Source organism: Prionailurus bengalensis, chromosome D4, assembly GCF_016509475.1.
Source record: "Prionailurus bengalensis isolate Pbe53 chromosome D4, Fcat_Pben_1.1_paternal_pri, whole genome shotgun sequence".
Lineage (NCBI taxonomy): Eukaryota > Metazoa > Chordata > Mammalia > Carnivora > Felidae > Prionailurus > Prionailurus bengalensis.
This window is the reverse complement of record NC_057359.1, coordinates 57,204,978-57,224,684: the sequence shown is the minus strand read 5'-3', so window position 1 is coordinate 57,224,684 and position 19,707 is coordinate 57,204,978. Positions and strand designations below refer to the sequence as shown.

At 42.7% G+C, this 19,707-nt stretch overlaps 1 protein-coding gene and 1 long non-coding RNA gene across 21 annotated transcripts in view; both read right to left on the bottom strand.

The window, feature by feature from the left end:
* The window catches only part of UNC13B (unc-13 homolog B), a 259,488-nt gene that overhangs the window by 37,825 nt on the left and 201,956 nt on the right, over nt 1-19,707 (bottom strand). For 18 of the 20 annotated variants that reach the window (XR_006294935.1, XM_043565489.1, XM_043565501.1 and 15 more), the window contains one exon: nt 1,354-1,400. Coding sequence is in view for 19 of the 20 variants with exons in the window: in XM_043565489.1 (XP_043421424.1) it covers nt 1,354-1,400 (47 nt within the window). In the remaining variant the exon portion in view is untranslated. Of the gene's footprint in view, nt 1-1,353; nt 1,401-3,898; nt 3,922-13,790; nt 16,307-16,398; nt 16,520-19,707 lie in introns of all 20 variants that reach the window. The other 2 variants (XM_043565494.1, XM_043565495.1) reach the window with 1 other exon arrangement.
* Nucleotides 11,888-13,755, bottom strand: LOC122474560. The gene is made up of 2 exons (XR_006294936.1): nt 13,618-13,755; nt 11,888-13,397 (listed from the first exon to the last, which is right to left on the bottom strand). It is a non-coding gene; the product is annotated as an uncharacterized LOC122474560 (long non-coding RNA).

Here is a 19,707-nt window from a genome sequence, read left to right as displayed (position 1 = left end):
AGGAGATGGGGAAGGTGGTAAGGTAGTTACATGGTATACTATAACTGATCTGAAAAAAGACATGCTTCAGAAAAATAAGTTAAGTACTGCCAGCAAGCTATATAGGTAAAGAATGGAGCCATAAATTAGATCAAGGCCAAGAGTTGGAACAGACAAGCTGCTATGTTGATTTCTAATAAACTAGCTTCCTGAGCACAGGAAATGAACTTTGCTTTCAATGAGACTACCAGAGCTAGGGAAGTTCTCAACTTGTGACAACTTCTAAGGACTAAGCTGAAGGAAAGATGACAGGAAGGCATTTAGAAAATCAGTGCATGGCCCCACTTAAAAATAGCTTAGATATGTTCCATTATCATGTATGTATTTTATAATCATTAGAAAAAAAAAGCTAAAGTCCTGAGGAAGGGCTGTTGAAGTAGCAAGTTTGTGGCTAATTTAAAAAACTATAGTATGCACCACTCAAGGTTCTTGCAACATAAATGAGCTTTAGACAAGAGAAGGATAGCTTATTCCCATGACCTATTAAAAAAAAAAAAAACACAAAAATCACAAGGAAAAGGAGTATGTAAAAATGTAGTAGGTAACTTTATGATCTGTTCTTATTTCTTCCCTGATCATGAGGGAGAGAAGGCAGCCACTGGAAATTCTTATGTCAGAAGAACATACGTCTTATGTCTCCTTTATGGGACAAGGAGAAAAGGAAGATCCTGAGAAATAATGGACAGTGTATGTGCCAGGGAGAGGTGGGGGAGGGCACTTAAACTCTTTTCTCTCTTGGGAATAGTCAGTTATAGACAGCAGTTGAGCAGCTGAAAATGACTCTTTGCTGCAGTCACATGGGTGTGAAACTCCCAAACAAGAAGCACAGAACACACAGAGCTCCTAAGGGATGCTACTTATGTCTTGACAAGAGTAGAATGGAGTAAGTAGGTGACTCACAACAGCTGAAGCAGGACAGAGCCCAGAGAGTAATCTCATCAGCTACACTATCAACAATGGAATAAAAGAGAACTGTGTCAAATGCAGATATTTTTCTAGTTTCCTCTTTTATACCTAAAAGGGTTATCACTAACTATGATGCATTGAATCAAATTCTAGAGGCAAAGATAGGGAAGCCCCAAAGTTCCCTCCCCTACTTCAGGGGAACCATGCTATAAAGCTCTGTCTTCTGTCTTTGAGGAGTCAATCTGCAAAGTTCTCCCCTCTCCTCAGACAACCAACCAATCCCTATAGCAGAGACTCTTCTTTCCCAGGATCCAACTTATGGAGTGTTTTCTACTGTTTCTCAGGGGGAAGCTAGAAGCAGCACGAGAGACTGTAAAATCCACAGAAAACTTGTAGGGAATCACTTACCCTCCTGGGAGCCACTGGGGCAGAGAGGGGTTACCATCATCTGGAATCTTTAAAAAGAGATAGAAAAAAAGTTAAATCCTAGAAAAGATGGGAGACAGCCATATTTCTTTGGTCAGGCAGTAAACAGTAAAGTAGGAATCTCAGAGAAGAGTAGGTCACATACACAATGTGGTGACATAGCCAGACTGATCTGTAAGCAAATGCCCTGATGAGGCAGAGCAACAAGCAGGTTGCCAAAATGAGTGCTACTTTGTCTCCCTTCTCCCCAGTGAATAGGAAGAATATAAGGTCAAGCTCTAAGGCTAAGGTCCACTGGGAGTGTGAGAACTATCAGAACTTCTATCCCCCTCACACAATTCACTGGTATATATAACAGTAAGCCAAGGCCAAAAAAAAAAAAAAAAAAAAAAAAAAAAAAAAGATCCAGTTAGGCTTCCAGGCCTCGCTTAAGCAAAAGGACCACTTCATACAGAGTCTGGCCTTCTTCTAGTTATATTCCTAAATTCCCTTAGCTATCACAGAGTGGTGACTTGGTCCTTCTGGACTCCCATCTCATCTTGTGATTTGACTTTGTTCAGGTTCCTTGAAGCCCTAACTCACAGACATTCTACATTTGATAAGGTCTCTCTCTATATAACAAGAAAACCCAGGGCAGGTTGGATACTTAGATTATCATTCTGGTGCTGTTTATGAGCTCTATAATGAGAAGTTGAAAACTGAGGTACCAAATAATTCAAAGAAGAAACTGCCTGAAAACAGTTTTTAAACGTTTCTCCACAAACAAGCAAAAAAACAAAACCAAAACAAACAAAAAACCCAAAAACAAACATTAAAAAAACACACACAGAAAAAAAAGCAGTGTAGACAGAAAGTTCCAAAGCTTCTAGGGCTTTCTAGAGAACCAATGGTAAATGCTGTTTAGGCTCAAGCAGAGCTAGTGCTAGCAGGTCTGGGGCTTTGTGCCCCCTTCTTGTCCCCTAAACTCCCCAAAACTTTCCTGCCTCCTAAAACCTGGGGTCCAGTTAACTATCCTGGACCAAATGTGCTCCAGGACAAGGGAGACAAAAGTAAGGTATTTAACTTGTACAGGGGGTAAAGTTTTGGGAGGGCCCTGGCTGGGAGAAGTTATGGATAAAATTAGGTAAAACAGAGTAGAAAAGGGAGAGGTAGGACAGGCATGGTGTTGGGTAATGTAAAAATGGGTAAGAATTACCCTGGGTCAGCAGTAAGGGTCAAGATGAACTTTGGATGTAAGACCCTTCTCAGACCGTTCTCAGGTTGTCTGGACTCTAAGTAAGCTTATCTGCCTATTGACTACAGCCCTTCACGAACCCATTTCACCTTATCTGGCTCTTGCCCTGGTTCTGTGGGTGAGATGATACTGGCAAAAGGACAGCCAGGCCCCAAAAGAAACCAGAAGTGGATAATGCAAGTCCCCTAAGGTTGCTTTTGAGGGGTAGCCTATCCCTAAATCCCCAGATCCTACCACACAGAACTTACCTTCCCTTTGGAAACAGTCACTGTACTGAGCAGATTTTTATTTCCTACCTAAAATTAGATGTTTGCCAAAAACCACTGACCTTAAGGAAACAAAGTCACAAAAAGTCTCTGGGAATCAGGGTTCAACAAACTCAGATCATACACATTTCCTGTGCTTAGAGGGGACAGTGGGTCTGCAGAAGCCTGCAGACAAAAGCATAGAGCATGCACACACAGGTACTGAAGGAGGGTTGTGAGAATGAGAGGTGGTCTAGATAAAGTACCTACAGCGGGTACATTCATAGACACAACTTATACCTGAGAGAAACACAAGGTGATCATGGATCCTGCACACAGGGCAATAAAGCATGTGCGCACACCCATTCGAAAAAGGATATTCAGTGTTCATCCGGGCCTGAATCACAGGCAAAAGCAAACCCTCACAGTCTTCAAGAACCAGTGCACAGCATGATTTATACAATGCATTCACATGGCATGGAGGAACCACATCACAGGTCTACAGAAGCTTGTGTTCACAGAGAGACCAAGAAACCTGCTCAGAAGCACAAAGCACATTCACACTTAGGGCCCCAGGCAAGAGGCACAAAATGCCTACAGCAATTCCTGCTCTCAAATACAAAGTGTATGCATGCTGGGCTCAGCAAGGGTTTACAGCATATGCCAACCTGCAGCAACAAGCAAAAAATGGACAAACACTGTGCAAAATAGAAGAGAAGGGCAATCAGTGTTTGGGGGAGTCAAACTGAGTACAAGTATAAGCACACACATGCTACATTGAATGTGCACCATGCTGGCACACACATTCTCACACTGTGCTCCAGGGACGTCTGCAGGAGCATATACAAAAATGGAGCATGCCCACAAACTGCTTTTAAGGAAAAACAGACTATCTACATGAGCCAAAGCTCAGAGGCACAGATCACGTGTGTGTGCGTGTGCATGTGTTCGTCCACACGCACACGCACACACACACACACACACTGTGCTCAGGAGAGAAGGGTAGAAGATAGACAACACAAAGGACCCAAAGGGCCAGAGGCACAACCTGAATGGCTCCTCGCTTTCCTTCTGCAAGGAGAGAGAAAGCAGGGAAAAAAGGGCAGAAAGGTTAGTAGATTCAGTCCCATAGCACGGAACCCAAAGAAAATGCCAGCTAAACCTTAAGGGACATGGAGGAAAGGAAGAGATCCTCTGAACAACTGGTTAGTTCACAGAGCCTAACTCCCAGAATCCTTACCTCCCCTATTGACTGGCCCCTCCTTTTAGTATAGACCATTCCTGGTTTGGCCACTCAAACTAAAGGACAAAGCCTGCCTGGGGATTTCAATCACCTTTCTTCCCTTTCCAAAGTGGCCTGCATGCAGCATCAAGGAAACCAGTGCCACACACTTTGTTACCAAGGGTCACTCCAACAGGCTATCTGAGCTGGGCTAAGCACAGAGGGAGTTCCTTCCTTGGAAGCTACATGAGCTCACTCTGGATCTGGGATGAGTCCTCAAACGCCAAAGGCCTGGTGACTGAACCCTTTCCATTTCACAATGCAGGCCATGCATTTGCCCAGTAACCCTGGCCTGTTTTCCCAAAGCCTAAGTTAAGTTAGGCCAGGTTAACGCCTGGAGTTAAGGCTAGGACCGGGATACTCAAAGGCCATAGTTGGGGGCATCAACTGGCCACTGACCTACAAAGTTACCATGATCTAGATGACAAAACCGTGATGGCAACTCCAGGCCTGATTATCTATTAAATCCAGAACAATTCTCCAAAGGAAATTGATGCTTCCAGAAGGGCTTTAGCAAGTCACAGTCAAGGAAGATAAAGTCCAGAAATTACTCCTCCTAATCCAGACTACATTGTCTCTAGGCCACATATGGATAGCTCCACAGGTTTCCTTCTCTAAGGCAAGTACATTCACGTGGGCTGATCAGCTACCCTCTTTATTTTCCCTCCCTTTTAAAGATCCACTGACATTACATAATAAGTAAAAGGGAGAATCATAAAAACTAATTCCTAAATTTCCAATTTTTCAGCTATTTTTGATGACTTAATGGGTCACCTGACGTGACAGAAGAGTTAATTCAGGAATAGGAATCCTCCAAAATAGTGCAGCAATAGGAAGGTGAATGAGATGCAAAAGACACTTGCTGGAATGGGTCATATCTCTCCTACATTTACACCCACCTCCCTTATTGTATTCTGCTGTCTTTGAAAATGAAAATTAGGCAAGGAACACTTTAACTGACCCTGTGATTCAAATTGGAAAGGTTTCTCTCCTACTCCACTATCTTGAAAATACACTGTATACATCATGTCAAAGTTACTTTGTGTCTTTCTGTTCTTCCCAGAGTTCCCCATAATACCTAAGAATCTGCTGACAAGGCTGTCAAGGCTCTCCATATATATATATACAATTTTACCCTTGTAGCCTGAGGGCTTAGCACATCTCCCAGCATTTGTATGTAGTTAAAGGAACTGAACTTTGAGGACTTAGAAAACAACAGCTTCTCAGAACTGAGAAGCTGATTGGTCTTTTGCCAATCACCAGAGAAAAACGTAGGTCTGTTAGCCAGTAGCCTGTACCATATTCCAGACTGCAAGGAACTGCTGTATTAGCTCTTTAGTTTGTCCTACCCACTGGACAAATATAACAAAACCTTTTTTTTTTTTTAATTTATTTTTGAGAGAGTGCGCACATAAGCAGAGGAGATGCAGAGGGAGAGGAAGACAGAGTATCTAAAGCAGGCTCCATGCTGACATCAGAGAGCCCGACGTGGGGCTCGAACTTGCAAACTGCGTGGGGCTCGAACTTGCAAACTGCGAGATCATGACCTGAGCTGAAGTAGAACGCTTAACCAACTGAGCCACCCAGGTGCCCCTCTTTTTTTAAAAAAATGCTTATTTTGGAAAGAGAGAGCGTGCACGCTGCGACTGGGGGGAGGGGGGCGGAGGGCAGAGAGAGAGGGAGACAGAGGATTGTAGAAGTGGGCTCTGCCCTGATAGCGGAGAGCCCAATGTAGGGCTGGAACTCACCAACTATAAGGTCACATGACCTGAGCCAAAGTGGGACTCTTACCCGACTGAATCACCCAGGCACCCCACAAAACCTTTCTTGTTAAGAGTCAAACTTTTTGTGGTTCCTAACTTCTTAAAATGCCTTAATATTTTTCTACTTAGATTTAGTTTTCAGTTTAAGTGCTATATGTCTAGGGGAAAAAAAAAATTGCCTGACCCCTAAGAAGGATAGCACTCTTCCAGACACTCCATTTTATAAGGAAGGGACATACTTCCTCATCATTAAAACAATCTTAACTCCATTGTAGTTGGGAGTGAAAAGACTTGAGGCACTCCACTGATATGAGCTTGCATTTCCTTACCTGTAAAAAGCAGATAAGAACTCTACCTCCTAAAGTTACAGCAAGGATTCATTTCTTCAACAAGTACATATTGAGAACCTACTACACACTAGGCACTGTCCTCAGTGCTGGTGATGCAGCAGAGAATGAAACAAACTCCCTGATCTTTTTTTAAAAAATTTTTTTTTTCCAACGTTTATTTATTTTTTTTGGGACAGAGAGAGACAGAGCATGAACGGGGGAGGGGCAGAGAGAGAGGGAGACACAGAATCGGAAACAGGCTCCAGGCTCTGAGCCATCAGCCCAGAGCCTGACGCGGGGCTTGAACTCACGGACCGTGAGATCGTGACCTGGCTGAAGTCGGACGCTTAACCGACTGCGCCACCCAGGCGCCCCAAACTCCCTGATCTTGATAAGTTTCTATTCTAGAGTAGGAGCTGATGATTAATAATCATGAAGACAATGAAAGTAGCTAACATTAAGTGAACACATCATGTATCTGACATTTTATTAGAGTAAGCTCATTTATTTCTCTCAACAACTCTACTGGGTAAATACTATTATCTCAATTTTTTTGTTGATTAACTGAAGATTATCACAGAAGTTAAAAAACTTGCCTAAAATCACAGCAAGTGGCAAAGCCAAAATTCAAAACAGGCATTTGGTGCCAGGATCTATAGAGACTCTGCTGAAAAATTCAGGTAAGGGTAAAAGATAATGCCCCTGTGGTGATGCTACAGTTACTATTAAAGTTTTACAAAAGGTTGTCAGGAAGGCCTTATTGATAATGTGACATCTAAGCAGAGACCAAAAGGAAATGAGTGAAGAAGCTATTCAGAGTTCTAGAAGAAAAGTACTCCAGTCAGAATATACAGCAAGCCCAAAGCCTGAGGTGAGAGCATAGCCGGTGTGGAGGAACAGCAAGTTTGCAATAGAGTACTGGTTCAAATAGGGCTCTGCAAGCTCATAAGCACTTTAGCTTTCATTCTGATACTGAAAAATCAATGGAAGCTTTTGAACAGAGTAGTGATATGCTCTAACTCATGTTTGTAAGGATTACAAACCCTGATTGCTGTGGGGAAAACAGACTGTAGAACAAAGGTAGAAGCAGAGAGACAAGTTAGGCTATGAAATCATCTGGGTAAGAGAAAATGGTGACTAAGACAAGGATATTAGTGGTTAAGGCAGAAATAGTGGTAAGCTTTAGGTTACCTTTTAAAGGGAGACCAGGCAGATTTACTAACTGATTGGATGTGGGCTATGAGAAAAAAGGAAAAGCCAAGAATGACTCTACAGATTTGGGCCTGAGCAGCTCTAAGAATCGAGTTGCCGTTTACTGGTAAGATGACTATAGGAAAATTAGGTTTGGCAGGGGCTTGGGAAAAGGACCAGGAGTTTGGTTTTGGTATGTCAAATCTGATAAGCCTATTTACTTCCAAATAGGAATGTTAAGTAGATGTAGAGTAGGGTGTTCATGGAAGATGTCTGGGCCAGAGATATAAATCTGGGAATACTTACAAAACTCATGATATTGAAAGAGATTATCTAGACCATGAGTATGAATAAAAAGAAATGAGGATTGAATCCTGAGATGCTACAAGATTGGGAAAATGAGGAGGGACCAACAAAGATGGTTAAGAAGGAATGGTCAATATAGAACTGGGGAAGAACCAATACAGAGAGGTGGTCTGGAAACAAAGTGAAGAAAGTTTTTCAAAAAGAAGCACCTAAGGCATAAGGACAGACTAAAAGATCAATGGAATAGAATTGAGGATCCAGAAATAAACTCTAAAATTTACAGTCAGTTGATTTTTGTCAAGCGTGCTAAGACCATTCAATGGAGAGAGTTTTTTTCAACAAATGGTGTTCGAATATCCATATGCATATGAATCAAGTTGGATCCCTATCTCCCAAACACCACACAAAAATTATTTCAAAATGGATCATCGACCTAAAAGAGCTAAAACTAAACAATGTTTAGAAAAAAACATAGGACGGGTGCCTGGGTGGCTCAGTGGGTTAAGTGTCCAACTTCGGCTCAGGTCACACGATCTTGCAGTTCATGAATTCAAGCCCCACATCAGGCTCTATGTTGACAGCTCAGAGCCTGGTGCCTGCTTTGGATTCTGTGTTTCCCACTCTGCCCCTCCCCACTCACACTCTGTCTTTCTCTCACTCAAAAATAAACATTAAGGGGCGCCTGGGTGGCTCAGTCGGTTGGGCAGCCGACTTCGGCTCAGGTTATGATCTCGCGGTCTGTGAGTTAGAGCCACGCGTCGGGCTCTGTGCTGACAGCTCAGAGCCTGGAGCCTGTTTCGGATCCTGTGTCTCCCTCCCTCTGACCCTCTCCCATTCATGCTCTGTCTCTCTCTATCTCAAAAATAAACGTTAAAAAAAAATTTTTTTTTAAATAAACATTAAAAAATGTTTTTTTAAAAAAGAAAAAAACAAGGTTACTTCTTTGCAACCTTGGATTAGACAATGGTTTCTTAACTAGGAAATCAAAAACACAATCCACACAAGAAAAAAATATATATTGAATTCCATCAAAATTTAAAACTTTTGCACTCTATTTCATACCCATTATAATGGCTATCACAAAAGAGAGAGAGAGAAAGAGAGAAAGAAGTAACAACTGTTGGCAAGGATGTAGAGAAATTACAACCTTTGTGCACTGTTGGTAGGAATGCAAAATGGTGCAGCCACTGTAGAAAACAATATGGCAATTCCACTTCTCATTATGTACCCAAAGGAAATGAAAGTGAGGATTCAAAACTGATATTTATACACCCATGTTCACGGCAGCATTATTCACAATAGCCAAAGGGTGGAAGAAACCCAAGTGTCTATCTACAAATGAATGGATAAACAAAACGTGGTATATATACACATACAACGGAATACCATTCAGCCTTAAAAAGAAAGGACACATGCTACAACATGGATGAACCTTGAGAGAACATTATGCCAAGTAAAATAGCCCAGCCACAAAATGACCAATATTGTGTGATTCTACTTATATGAGGTACATAGAGTAGTCAAATTTAGAGAGACAGAAAGTAGATGTGGTTGCCAACGATTTGTGGGAGAGGAGAATAGGGAGTTAGTTTAATAGGTACAGAACTTCAGCTGGGGAAGATGAAAAAGTTCTGGATAATGGATGATGGTGATGGTTGCACAACAACATGAATAAACTTAAAATGTTTAAAATGATAAATTTTATATCATGTATATTTTACCACAATAAAAAAATTTAGGGGTGCCTGGGTGGCTCGGTTGAGCATCTGACTCTTGACTTTAGCTCAGGTCATGATCAAACCCTGCATTGAAGCTCCATGTTCCTCATGGAGCCTGCTTAAGATTCTCAGTCTCTCTCTCCCTCTGCCCTTATCCCCCACTTGTGCACGCTCTAGTTAAAAAAAAAAAAAAAAGTTTAATAAAACATGTATGCTTCAAAAAACTCCATCAAGAAAGTGAAAAGACAAAGATTGTGGGAAAATACTCACAAATCACATATGTGATAAGGGTCATGTTCTAGAATATATAAAGTTGTCTTACAACTCAACAACAAAAAGACAACTCAATTTGAATAGACATTTCTCCAAAAAAATATAAAAATGGTCAATATGCACATGAAAAGATGCTTAACATCATTAGCCACTAGGGAAATGCAAATCAAACCACAGTAAGATACCACTCACGTCCAGTAGGATGGGTAAAATAAAAAAACACAAACATTAATAAGTGTTGGCGAGGATGTGGAGAAATTAGAACTCTCATGCCTTGCTGGTGGGAATGTAAAATGGTGCAACCACACTGGAAAACAGTCTGGCAATTTCTGAGAAAATGTTAAACTCAAGAGTTATCATATAACCCAGCAATTCCACTTCTAATATATACCCAAGAGAATGAAAAGATGTCTGCACAAAAACTTGTACACAAATGTTCACAGCAACATTATTTGTAATAGCCAAAAAGTAGTAAAGAACAAACCAAATGCCCATCAAATGATGAATGTATAAACAAAATATAGTATATCCATATAACAGAATATTATTCCAACCACAGTATCGATACATGTTACAACATGGTTGAATCTTGAAAATATGCTAAGTGGAAGAAACCAGTCACAGAAGGCCACATGTTATATGAATCCATTTATATGCAATGTCCAGAATAGGCAAATCCACAGAAACAAAAAGTCAATTAGTGGTTGCTAGAGGCTGGAAGCAAAGGAGATTGAAAAGTGACCACTAATAGGAAAGGAGTTTCTTTTTGGGGTGATAGAAATGTTCTGGAGTTGATGGCTGCATAATTTGGTGAACATACTAAAAAAAAAAAAACAACAAAAAACAATAGTTGTGCACTTTTTAAGGGTGAACTTTATGGCATGTAAATTATAACTCAATAAAGCTATTATAATGAAAAGACAATCAATTACGTCAAGTTGCTGATTGACTGATTAAGAGGACTAAAAATGAACCAGGAGTTTGGCAATATGGTGGTCATCTGATGGCCTTGACAAAAGCTATTTTGGTACAATAGTAGAAAGAAAAGAATCGAATTTTTATTTAATGCATGTGACAGTACTTAAAACAGTGCCTATGTAGTCTCCAAAAGAGAAGATAAGGGATGAAAAATAAGAACTCAATGGTAAGCTACTAGTAACCTTGGGCCCTAAAATGTTCCAAGCAGAGCAGTGAAGAAAGGGAAATCTTAAATGTTCCATTGTGGTAGTAGCCACTGTTACTAATATTGAATCAGTTTACCAGCTTAGGGTGGCTACTGTTCTGGACTCTGTAACAAAAGTGTGTGGGTGAAAAGCTGTTCTTTGTGCTCACCTTGCTCCATTCTTCCTGCGCTATGGAATGTTGCTGGAGTCAGGCCTAGACCCAGCACCCTCCACTGCTCCCCCTGGAGCCCACAGGCCAGACTTGATCTTGGCTAAGACCCAGAACTTTGGCTTGCTTTCTTACTGATGCTTCAGAAAACCTACCTTGTCTCATTATCACTGCTGTTGCCACCACCTGCTTACCACAGGTACCACAAGCTCCTGCATTACCCACCAGGGTATCAACTCGGAAGGGAAATTTGCAAGCTGAAAAGTCAGCTCAAGTGTGTTGGGTGTTCATGCTAACATCGACCACCGACCAACCAACCGCCAAGGTTAAAGGAGCTGGTAAGGAAGTACTGCTTTGATATTTGTTGTTTCTATTGTTGCTGTAATGTAAAAATTTCTAAATGCCCAGTGAGAAGGAAAAAGGGCTGCAAAGTTAAGTGGAGAAAGAAATCCCTTACAGCTGAGGAATTACAGAAAGCTTTCTGGAAGAGGTGATATTTTGGCTGTACAATGAAGAACTGACTAAATTTTGCTAGGCTGATTTGACGAACACAGCACCTTAGACTAGAAGGAAGCATCTATATGTGAATATGCTGAGAACAGAAAGTACAAGGTGAATTTGTGAGACAGCAGAGTTTCCTTTTGGGTGGAGTATAGTGGGACGAGATAAGCCTGCAAATGCAAACTAGAGACCAACTGTAATGGTCCTAAATGCCAAGTGAAGGAATTTAGACTGACATTTCTTTCTTTCTTTCCTTCTTTCCTTCTTTCCTTCTTTCCTTCTTTCCTTCCTTCCTTCCTTCCTTCCTTCCTTCCTTCCTCCCTCCCTCCCTCCCTCCCTTCCAAGTAGGCTTCACATCCAGTGAAGAGCCCAGTGCAGGACTTGAACTCACAACCCTGAGATCAAAACCTGGGCTGAGATTGAGTCGGACAAATAACCAAATGAGCCACCCAGGTGCCCCTAGACTTTTTGGATAAGCTATAAGGAGAAGATCCAGGGATATTTGAAAGGAGCATGTGATTTTTTTAATTTTATGACTTGGTATTACATTCATTATTCAGATTCTAAAAAGCATAAAAAGATATACAGTGGGAAAAAAATTTATTTTTCATCTCATTAATTTTTCACCTAGTACTTTTCCCTATGGGCAATTAGGTATCAGTCTCCTATGTATCTTTGTTAGATATCCTACACAAACAGACACAGACACTATGGGTCTGTGTATTCTTTCCCTCTCTTTTTTATACAAATGTGGGGCATCTTATACATACTGTTCTGCACCTTGTTTTTTCATATGGCAATATGTCTTGGAGATATCTCCATTTCAGTAAAGAGCTACCTTATTCTTTTTATAGCTATATGGTACTGTATTCCATTGTTAGGGGGTGCCAGTAAGTTATTTAGCCAGTCTTTCTTAACAAACATTGTTTTCACTCTTTGCTACTAAAAACAATGCTTCAAAAATAGAACACATGTCCTTTCCACATGTGAAAATAAACCTGCCTGATATATTCCTGGAAGTGATTCTGGGGCACAAAGGGTATGTAGAATTCTGATACATTTTGCCAAATGTCTTCCTTAGAGGTTATACCAATTTACACTCCCATCCCACCAGCAATGTATGAGTGCCTGTTCCCTCACACCTTTGTCAACACAATATGTTTCATAATTTTAATTCTCCCTTAAGAACATTAATCAGGTTATATGCATAAGAGGACAACCCCATTTACATTCAAAACTGGATGAATACAGCATATGCTCTTTGGATAAATTTAATTTTGATTGGGAGAAATAATTTTAAAACTACATTATCTCCATGCTGCCTAGAAAAAAAAAAGTTCTCATTTCTTGATTCAAAACCATTCCATTCTCCAATTTAGGTGAGAAGCCTTTAGCTGGAGATGGAAGAAAAGGAATATGACGTGTGAAAGGCAGACGGCTCTTGGGCAGGGAAAGCACTGGACAGCTTCAAGTCGAAAATAAAGTTCTGTGTGAAGTCCAGTACTGGGAAGAAGAAAGTTCAGGATAAGGGAAATTCCTACAATGGCCCATCAACTCCTGGGGAACTAGCAATCTTATCTCAGCAAGAAACCCATGAAAAGAATAATTTTAAAATGCAGTGTAGGATTGCATCAGCCCCTCTACTGCCTGTGAGCAACATGCCCATTCCTGCCTCCTACACACCAACTTCACACTGGCATATCCTAAAAGTCCTGCAGCTGTAAACTACTTCTGCCCACCTGTTCCTCCCTCTTTTAAAAAGGTAGCTTCTAAAGCCGCACCCACCCCCAAAAGATTGGAAGTTCCGTTTGAGATAGGAATCCCTTTCCTGTTGCTTTAGAACCCTCTTTCACTCCAGGGGCGCCTGGGTGGCGCAGTCGGTTAAGCGTCCGACTTCAGCCAGGTCACGATCTCGCGGTCCGTGAGTTCGAGCCCCGCGTCAGGCTCTGGGCTGATGGCTCAGAGCCTGGAGCCTGTTTCCGATTCTGTGTCTCCCTCTCTCTCTGCCCATCCCCCCGTTCATGCTCTGTCTCTGTCCCAAAAATAAATAAACGTTGAGAACCCTCTTTCACTCCAGTTCCCACAGGATTAGTTTAAAAATCTGTATTCAAGTAATTTAGACGGATTTAAGCTGTGGGCCTCCCCCATCACCTTGTGAAACTCACCACCAAGCCGGGTCTCACACTTGTCTGATGGAGACCATACCCAGCCAGCTGTGACCCCATTAAACATTGATTTGGAATACCTGAGTGTATGTCTTCTACTGAGAGATGGTTTGCCTTCTGTACTAGTTCGTGCAAAAGTTTTTTCTGTCTCAGTCTTTTCTCTCTCAAAACATTTTTAAAGTTGTTGATGCACTTGTTGAGGTAGATGGTCTCTGCACACACTTGCTCTAGGCTTAGTCTGCCCTGCTTGGGAGATTCAGGCCTGGAACAAGTTTCATTTCCCAGACATGGAGCCAGAGCAAAACCTGGCAACGCATATGCAATAGGCGAGGAGTTAGAAGCCAGAGAGAAGTTGCTGGGATCCTGAAAGGTTTGGTCTCTCTGTGAAGAGATGCCAACTCCACCAGAGACCATACTGAGCAAGCTCTCACTCTCCTGACTCCCAGGGCTCTCCACAGAGAAATCCTGAGCACCCTCTGAACTCAACGTCCCAAGAAGTCTATCACTGTTCTCTGACTGAGAACCACTTTCATTGCTTTCCAGGTCCTCAGGACTGATGGACCCACTATTCTCAAGCTTCTGAAACACGCCCTGCAGAGCTGAACGAAAGTGATGAATTGCTCGGCCCAGTTTGCTTTTGTAAAACTTAATTTCTAGATCTTCATCCTCCTGCGAGCCAACCAGACCACAGGAGGACTTTTCAAAGACATCTTTAAGGACCTGAGTAGCATGTTCCTCCTCCTCATTCAAGTCAATATGAACCATGTCACTGAAAGTCTCAGGCCCTATGATAATTTCCTCCATCATGCGATCACGGCTCAGAGTTGCAAACCTTCTGGACTTGTCTGTCAAAAGGTCCTCAAGCTGCTTTGAGCTTAGAATATCAAGCCCAGCTTCACAGGCCAGGAGCTCGTCTTCTGTCTTCAGCAACCCAGACAGTGACAGACAGCTGCCAGCCTCGCTTTTATTGCTGCAGTGGTTTCCTCTTTTTCCTACACTACATACTTCAAATCCTTCGCTGGACTGTTTGAAAACCTGGGATGTCCCAGAACCCTCTTTTGAGATTAACACTAGGGAAGGTTCCTCAAATTGATGGAAGGTGGACAGAGTAGCCTCTTTCCCTGTCAGCTCACCACCACAACTGTCAATGGTAACTTGGGAGGTTCCTAATGTTCCTTTTACTTCATCTCCTGGCTTAGACACATCACTTGACTTTATGAAATTATTCTCGGGTGGGAAGGAAAGGCCTTGCTGCTCAGGGGTTTGAGGTTCTCTGTGTTGATTTTGAGCCCTCATTTGAGATGCTCCTGTTATGGGTCCTGTGTCCCCTGTTTCCATCTGAAGAAGTGATTCATGCTGGTTTAAAGAATTTGAATTATGGTCCTGAAGTTGCTGCAAAAATGACAGAGACTCCTTTGGGGGATTCTTATAGCACTGTGGCCAGCTTGGTTCTTCTTTGGTGGCAATCCGGACCCCTACACTCTGCAAAAGGATGGATTTCTGCAAGATGAAGTCTCTGTGCTCTAGATGGGCAAGTTTCACAACAGTAGGCCTGGGGGCTGGGGCTTTGCCTGCCCTGTAAGCCTCTTTGATGTACCTGTTGCACTGCATGCCATTAACACAGAGGTGCATGGCCAGGAAGCTGTGCACCAGCTCCATGGTATTTTCCCCATCTTGCTCTGGAAGTCCATACAGATACAGAATGGCTTCTTCACTGGGTCTGTCCACATGGGGTTCCTGGGCCTTTTCCCCCACACATACCTTAGCCAGAGAGCTGCTGCCCACCTGCAAGCCTTCTATTTCACTCAGAACTGAGTCTACACAGCTAGACACTTCATCCACTGAACCCCGGACTTGGCTCAAGTGCTGCTGCAGTTCAGCAATTTCAGTTTGGAGACGGCTGATGCCTTGTAGCTCTCTGATTATATAGTCTACTATATCCCCCAAAGGCTCTCGCTGTTCACAGCTGCAGCCTTGGTGAGGGCCTCTGGACAAAAGGGACTTGGCTTGATTCCTTTCTGAGGGCTCTTGACAGCTTGTGCTAATGCTGACAGATGAGAGGTCCTGAGAGCCCGACCCTGAAGCACAGGCAGTGGAGCCCAGAGGAAGCTGACTGCTGGTCTGCTGCTCAAAGCTGCAATGCTGGGCCAGGCCTCCATCTCTATCCCCACTAATGGCTGAGGCTGTGGACCCACAGTGAGGGAGCAGGGAGCTGTCCTCTGGTAAGGATTCAGTAGGGCCTGAGGACTTGCTCTTGATGCCACACATAGTCTCTGACTTAGCCTTATCTGGGGACAGCCTGGAGGAGGGTCCCAAGGTGACCATGATTTCCTCCTCTGACTCTTGCAACAATCGTTTCATTTTTTCCCTCAGGGTCTGAGGGATTCTCTGCTTCTTCCTTTTATTTCTGGTCAGAATGCTTACCAGAGATTGTCCTGGAAGGCAATAACCTGCCCTAGTCTTTTCAGTCTATTTCTAGCAATTAAGGCTGGCTGATGTTTTGGGCTTAGCCCACAGTGCTGCCTGGAATGATCCCATGTGTAGTCTCCAAACCCGGCACATGTCCCTGGATCCTGGCTTGACTCTTATCCTGTAGCTAATGAAAAAGGAAAATAATGCACTCAGGTCAGAAAGCAGCAGAATAATTTTAATCTGAATCAAACTGTCAAGCAGGAATAAGAATATTACCTTCTAAGACTGTAGAAGTCAACCCTGACCTGTCTCCCAATGCTGGCCTTAAAGGCTGTAGGCAGTCACTTGTCTTTCCTTGGCTTCCCATCAGAGAAATGATGTATCAAGTCATTGTGTTCTGGGCAAATACCCAAAAACATCAAGATTAAGACAAACTCCTGGGAAGTAGGTGGGTAAGGTCAGTGAGTGACTGAACCTTTACAATTCAACACTAGGGTCGGGTTCAGGAATGAACAAATAGATGTTTAACTACCAAAGCTCAAATTACATACACAGTGAAAGACGAAGACAAGACATGCAATGTTTATTTTCCCAGTTGGTTGTTCTGGTGAAAACTCAGCAACTCAGATGTTGGTTCCTGCCTGTGCTTATAGCACAAAGTGTTTTCCCTTTGCTCAGTGGCAGCAACCCTTCACTTGGAGAAAAGACCATGGCAAGTATTTCAAACTTGGAGAAAAAAAGTTTTCTAAACTTAATTCTAGAGTAAGGTGGTATTATGTAAGCATAGTCATTGTCCAGACTCAGGTACATTAAGCATGTTTGGATATGGAGGGGCATGTGGCCAAAGACACACATGTGGTGGACACACAGCAGGGAATGAAGGAGGCTCAGGAATAGCCTGGAGTCCTGAACTCCGTTTAATAGTCCCCAAGGGCTTGGTGCAGCCTAATCAACACACAGGTTTGGCTTTCCTCCTCCACAGTGCATCTCGTCTAATGCCTCTTTCAGAGCACCAGGTTAAGTGATTTTCCAGAGTAACAGAGGATTGCTCTAGCCCTCTGGCCTAGAGAAAACAATGCATAGGACAGGAAGGAAGTTGGTTATATCAGAGGGCTCCAAGGTCCTTTGCTGTTCTCCAAAATGGTGAAGACAGCTTGCCACCAGACTTGCCCCTAATACCCTAAGCTACCAGGGACTACCACAGAGGTAAAGATGACTATTACCTTATATGGGGTGGTTATCCATTTCCTTTTTACTGGAAACATGCAAAGTGTAGGAAAGGAGCAGAGTATAAAGTACAAAGAGAAAAGCTAAGAGCCCAGGAATGCATGGGACTGCCAATACTTTCTGCCTCTGCTAGGTTACCCTGGGAGGGGTAAGACTGGTTGGTGGGAGACATGTAATCCTTCATGTTCTTCAGTCGGAGATGATTTCCCCATTTTCTAGATTTGATCTGTATTTCTAAATTGTCTCAACTCCTGCCTCCCTTTCTTTTTACCAGTACTCAAGTTAACCCCAAAAGGGGAAAATTGCCTGTGAAGAACACAAGCTGACAGCTCCCACAGGAATTCATTTTAAGGAAAGGTCACCATCTACAGTTTGTGGGCTTAAAAGTTAAAAGCACTGTGCTTTCCTAGACTAGGAAGAATCAGAAGCATGAGTCACAAGACTTGGGATAAAGATCAAACTGACCCCTTTTACTGGAAATAACTAGGCCAAGAACCAAAAGTCAGAAACTAGATTAATTCCCACTTCATGTCTTCCCTTCTTCCCTGTAGCTCATCTAAAAATTCTGCTCCATCTAGGAATTCCTCACCTAAGGATGCTACCCATTCTGTGAGGCACTGCAGAGGCCAAATTAATGCCTTTTAAGCACTGTTGATTTACTCCTATGTCTCAAAGGGCCAGGATCAGCTATATCCCTAATCAGGCCAACTCACTGTACTCTGTGACAGGGGGAGGGAGAGGGATAAAGAGGAGATGTTCTATATGCACAACCAGAACTGGTGGGTCTTAGGATTAGTGCCTAGCTGTCTAAACAGCAAAGGTACCAATTCTAAGACTGACTCTTCAAATTATTCCTTCTCTCCTTCCACAAGCGCACATCTGTATTTCCAAAGCTACCCTCTTTTACTCCCTGCAACTGTGCAAGGTCTAGGTGCCTCTGCTTTGGTCTTGGTACCTGGTATTAGCTTTGAACAAGGTCCCTGGCCCAATAAGGACTGGAACTGGTAATCAGCCTTTCAAGTTTGTCTCAAAGAGAAAGACTGCTTACTGAACCAAGATGAAAGTTCTGTGTATGACCACATGAAGCCATGAGCGAGTTCTACTAGATTGAAAATCAAAAGACTTAAGTCAGGTCTTGCTTCACCAATGATCTTGGATTAAACACCTGACTTCTCTGTTCCTTAGTTTCCTCACCTGTACAGTAGGGAAAATAGTCACAGGAATGTTACCAAGCATGCCACCACCCATAAAAGGTATGATTTGAGTAAACCATGACTTCTAGCCTAGCCCCAAACCCCTATCTTTCCTAGTCTCTTTTAATGGTCTATAGCACTGCCGGCAATCATACCACTGACATGTGTCATTCTTTGTTAATCCTATTTTCTTCTATAAGTTTTTTTTCTTTTTCCTTAAGATTAAAAAAGGAAGCAAAACATTCAGTTCCCAGTATTTTGCTCAGGTGACAAGGGGCTTGCCATGTTCCCTCAGGCAGTCTGAAAGCATGCAGAAGGGACAGATACCTATAGGAGGCAAGTTTTTCTGTTCAAAGGCTGGTGAGGCCCAGAACCCATTGCCAGGTCTTCCAAGACCAGCCCCATTTAAGTCCAGAGAAAGCAGCTTTTCAGGAACAAAAATGAAACTGATTCTCCCGCTATTGCTTCAATGCAGGCCAGATTAACTTCAGGCCTGTTTGTTTTTCAGATCAATACTCCAGATAGGCTTGGTTTAACTTCCTAGACAGTCTTGCCAGCTGTCCCCTCCAAGACTGCAGTGCCCACAACACTGTCTGGCAAGTCATACAAGGGGCAAATGGCAAAGTCATTGTGTTCAGGGTCTTTCCCTACAGCCTCCTGAAGGACTGAAGGCAAAGCTGCCTGGTTTCCTATGTTACTAACAAATAGGAAACTTCCAACTAGAGCTGCCATAGCAACTTCTTCCAGCCTCAAAGAAAGATGCTTGCTTCCATATTAAACAAACTCTACCCAAACCTTCTTATGAATTGGTAATCACTACTCTGAATGAACTTAAGAATCACCTCCTGGGGATATGGGTTCCCCAAAGGCACCAAACCCACTCAGTCATCCAGATATTTAGGTTTTGAAGCAGAGGACAGACTTCAATGTAATGCCCAGAGAATCAACCAGTTACTTTGCTCAGAACCCAATAGGATACCAGAAGCCAGAATAGGCTGAAAGGGCAAACCTTAGGGCCAAGAGGCCCAAGTCAAGTCCACCTACTCCCCCAGCCTCTCTTTGCTACTACTGTCCACAGGAATGAAATGACAAGGGCCAAAGAATGAGGACAGTTTGATCTCTAAATCAATTCAATTGATTTGTCAGGCACCAAGCTATGTGCCAG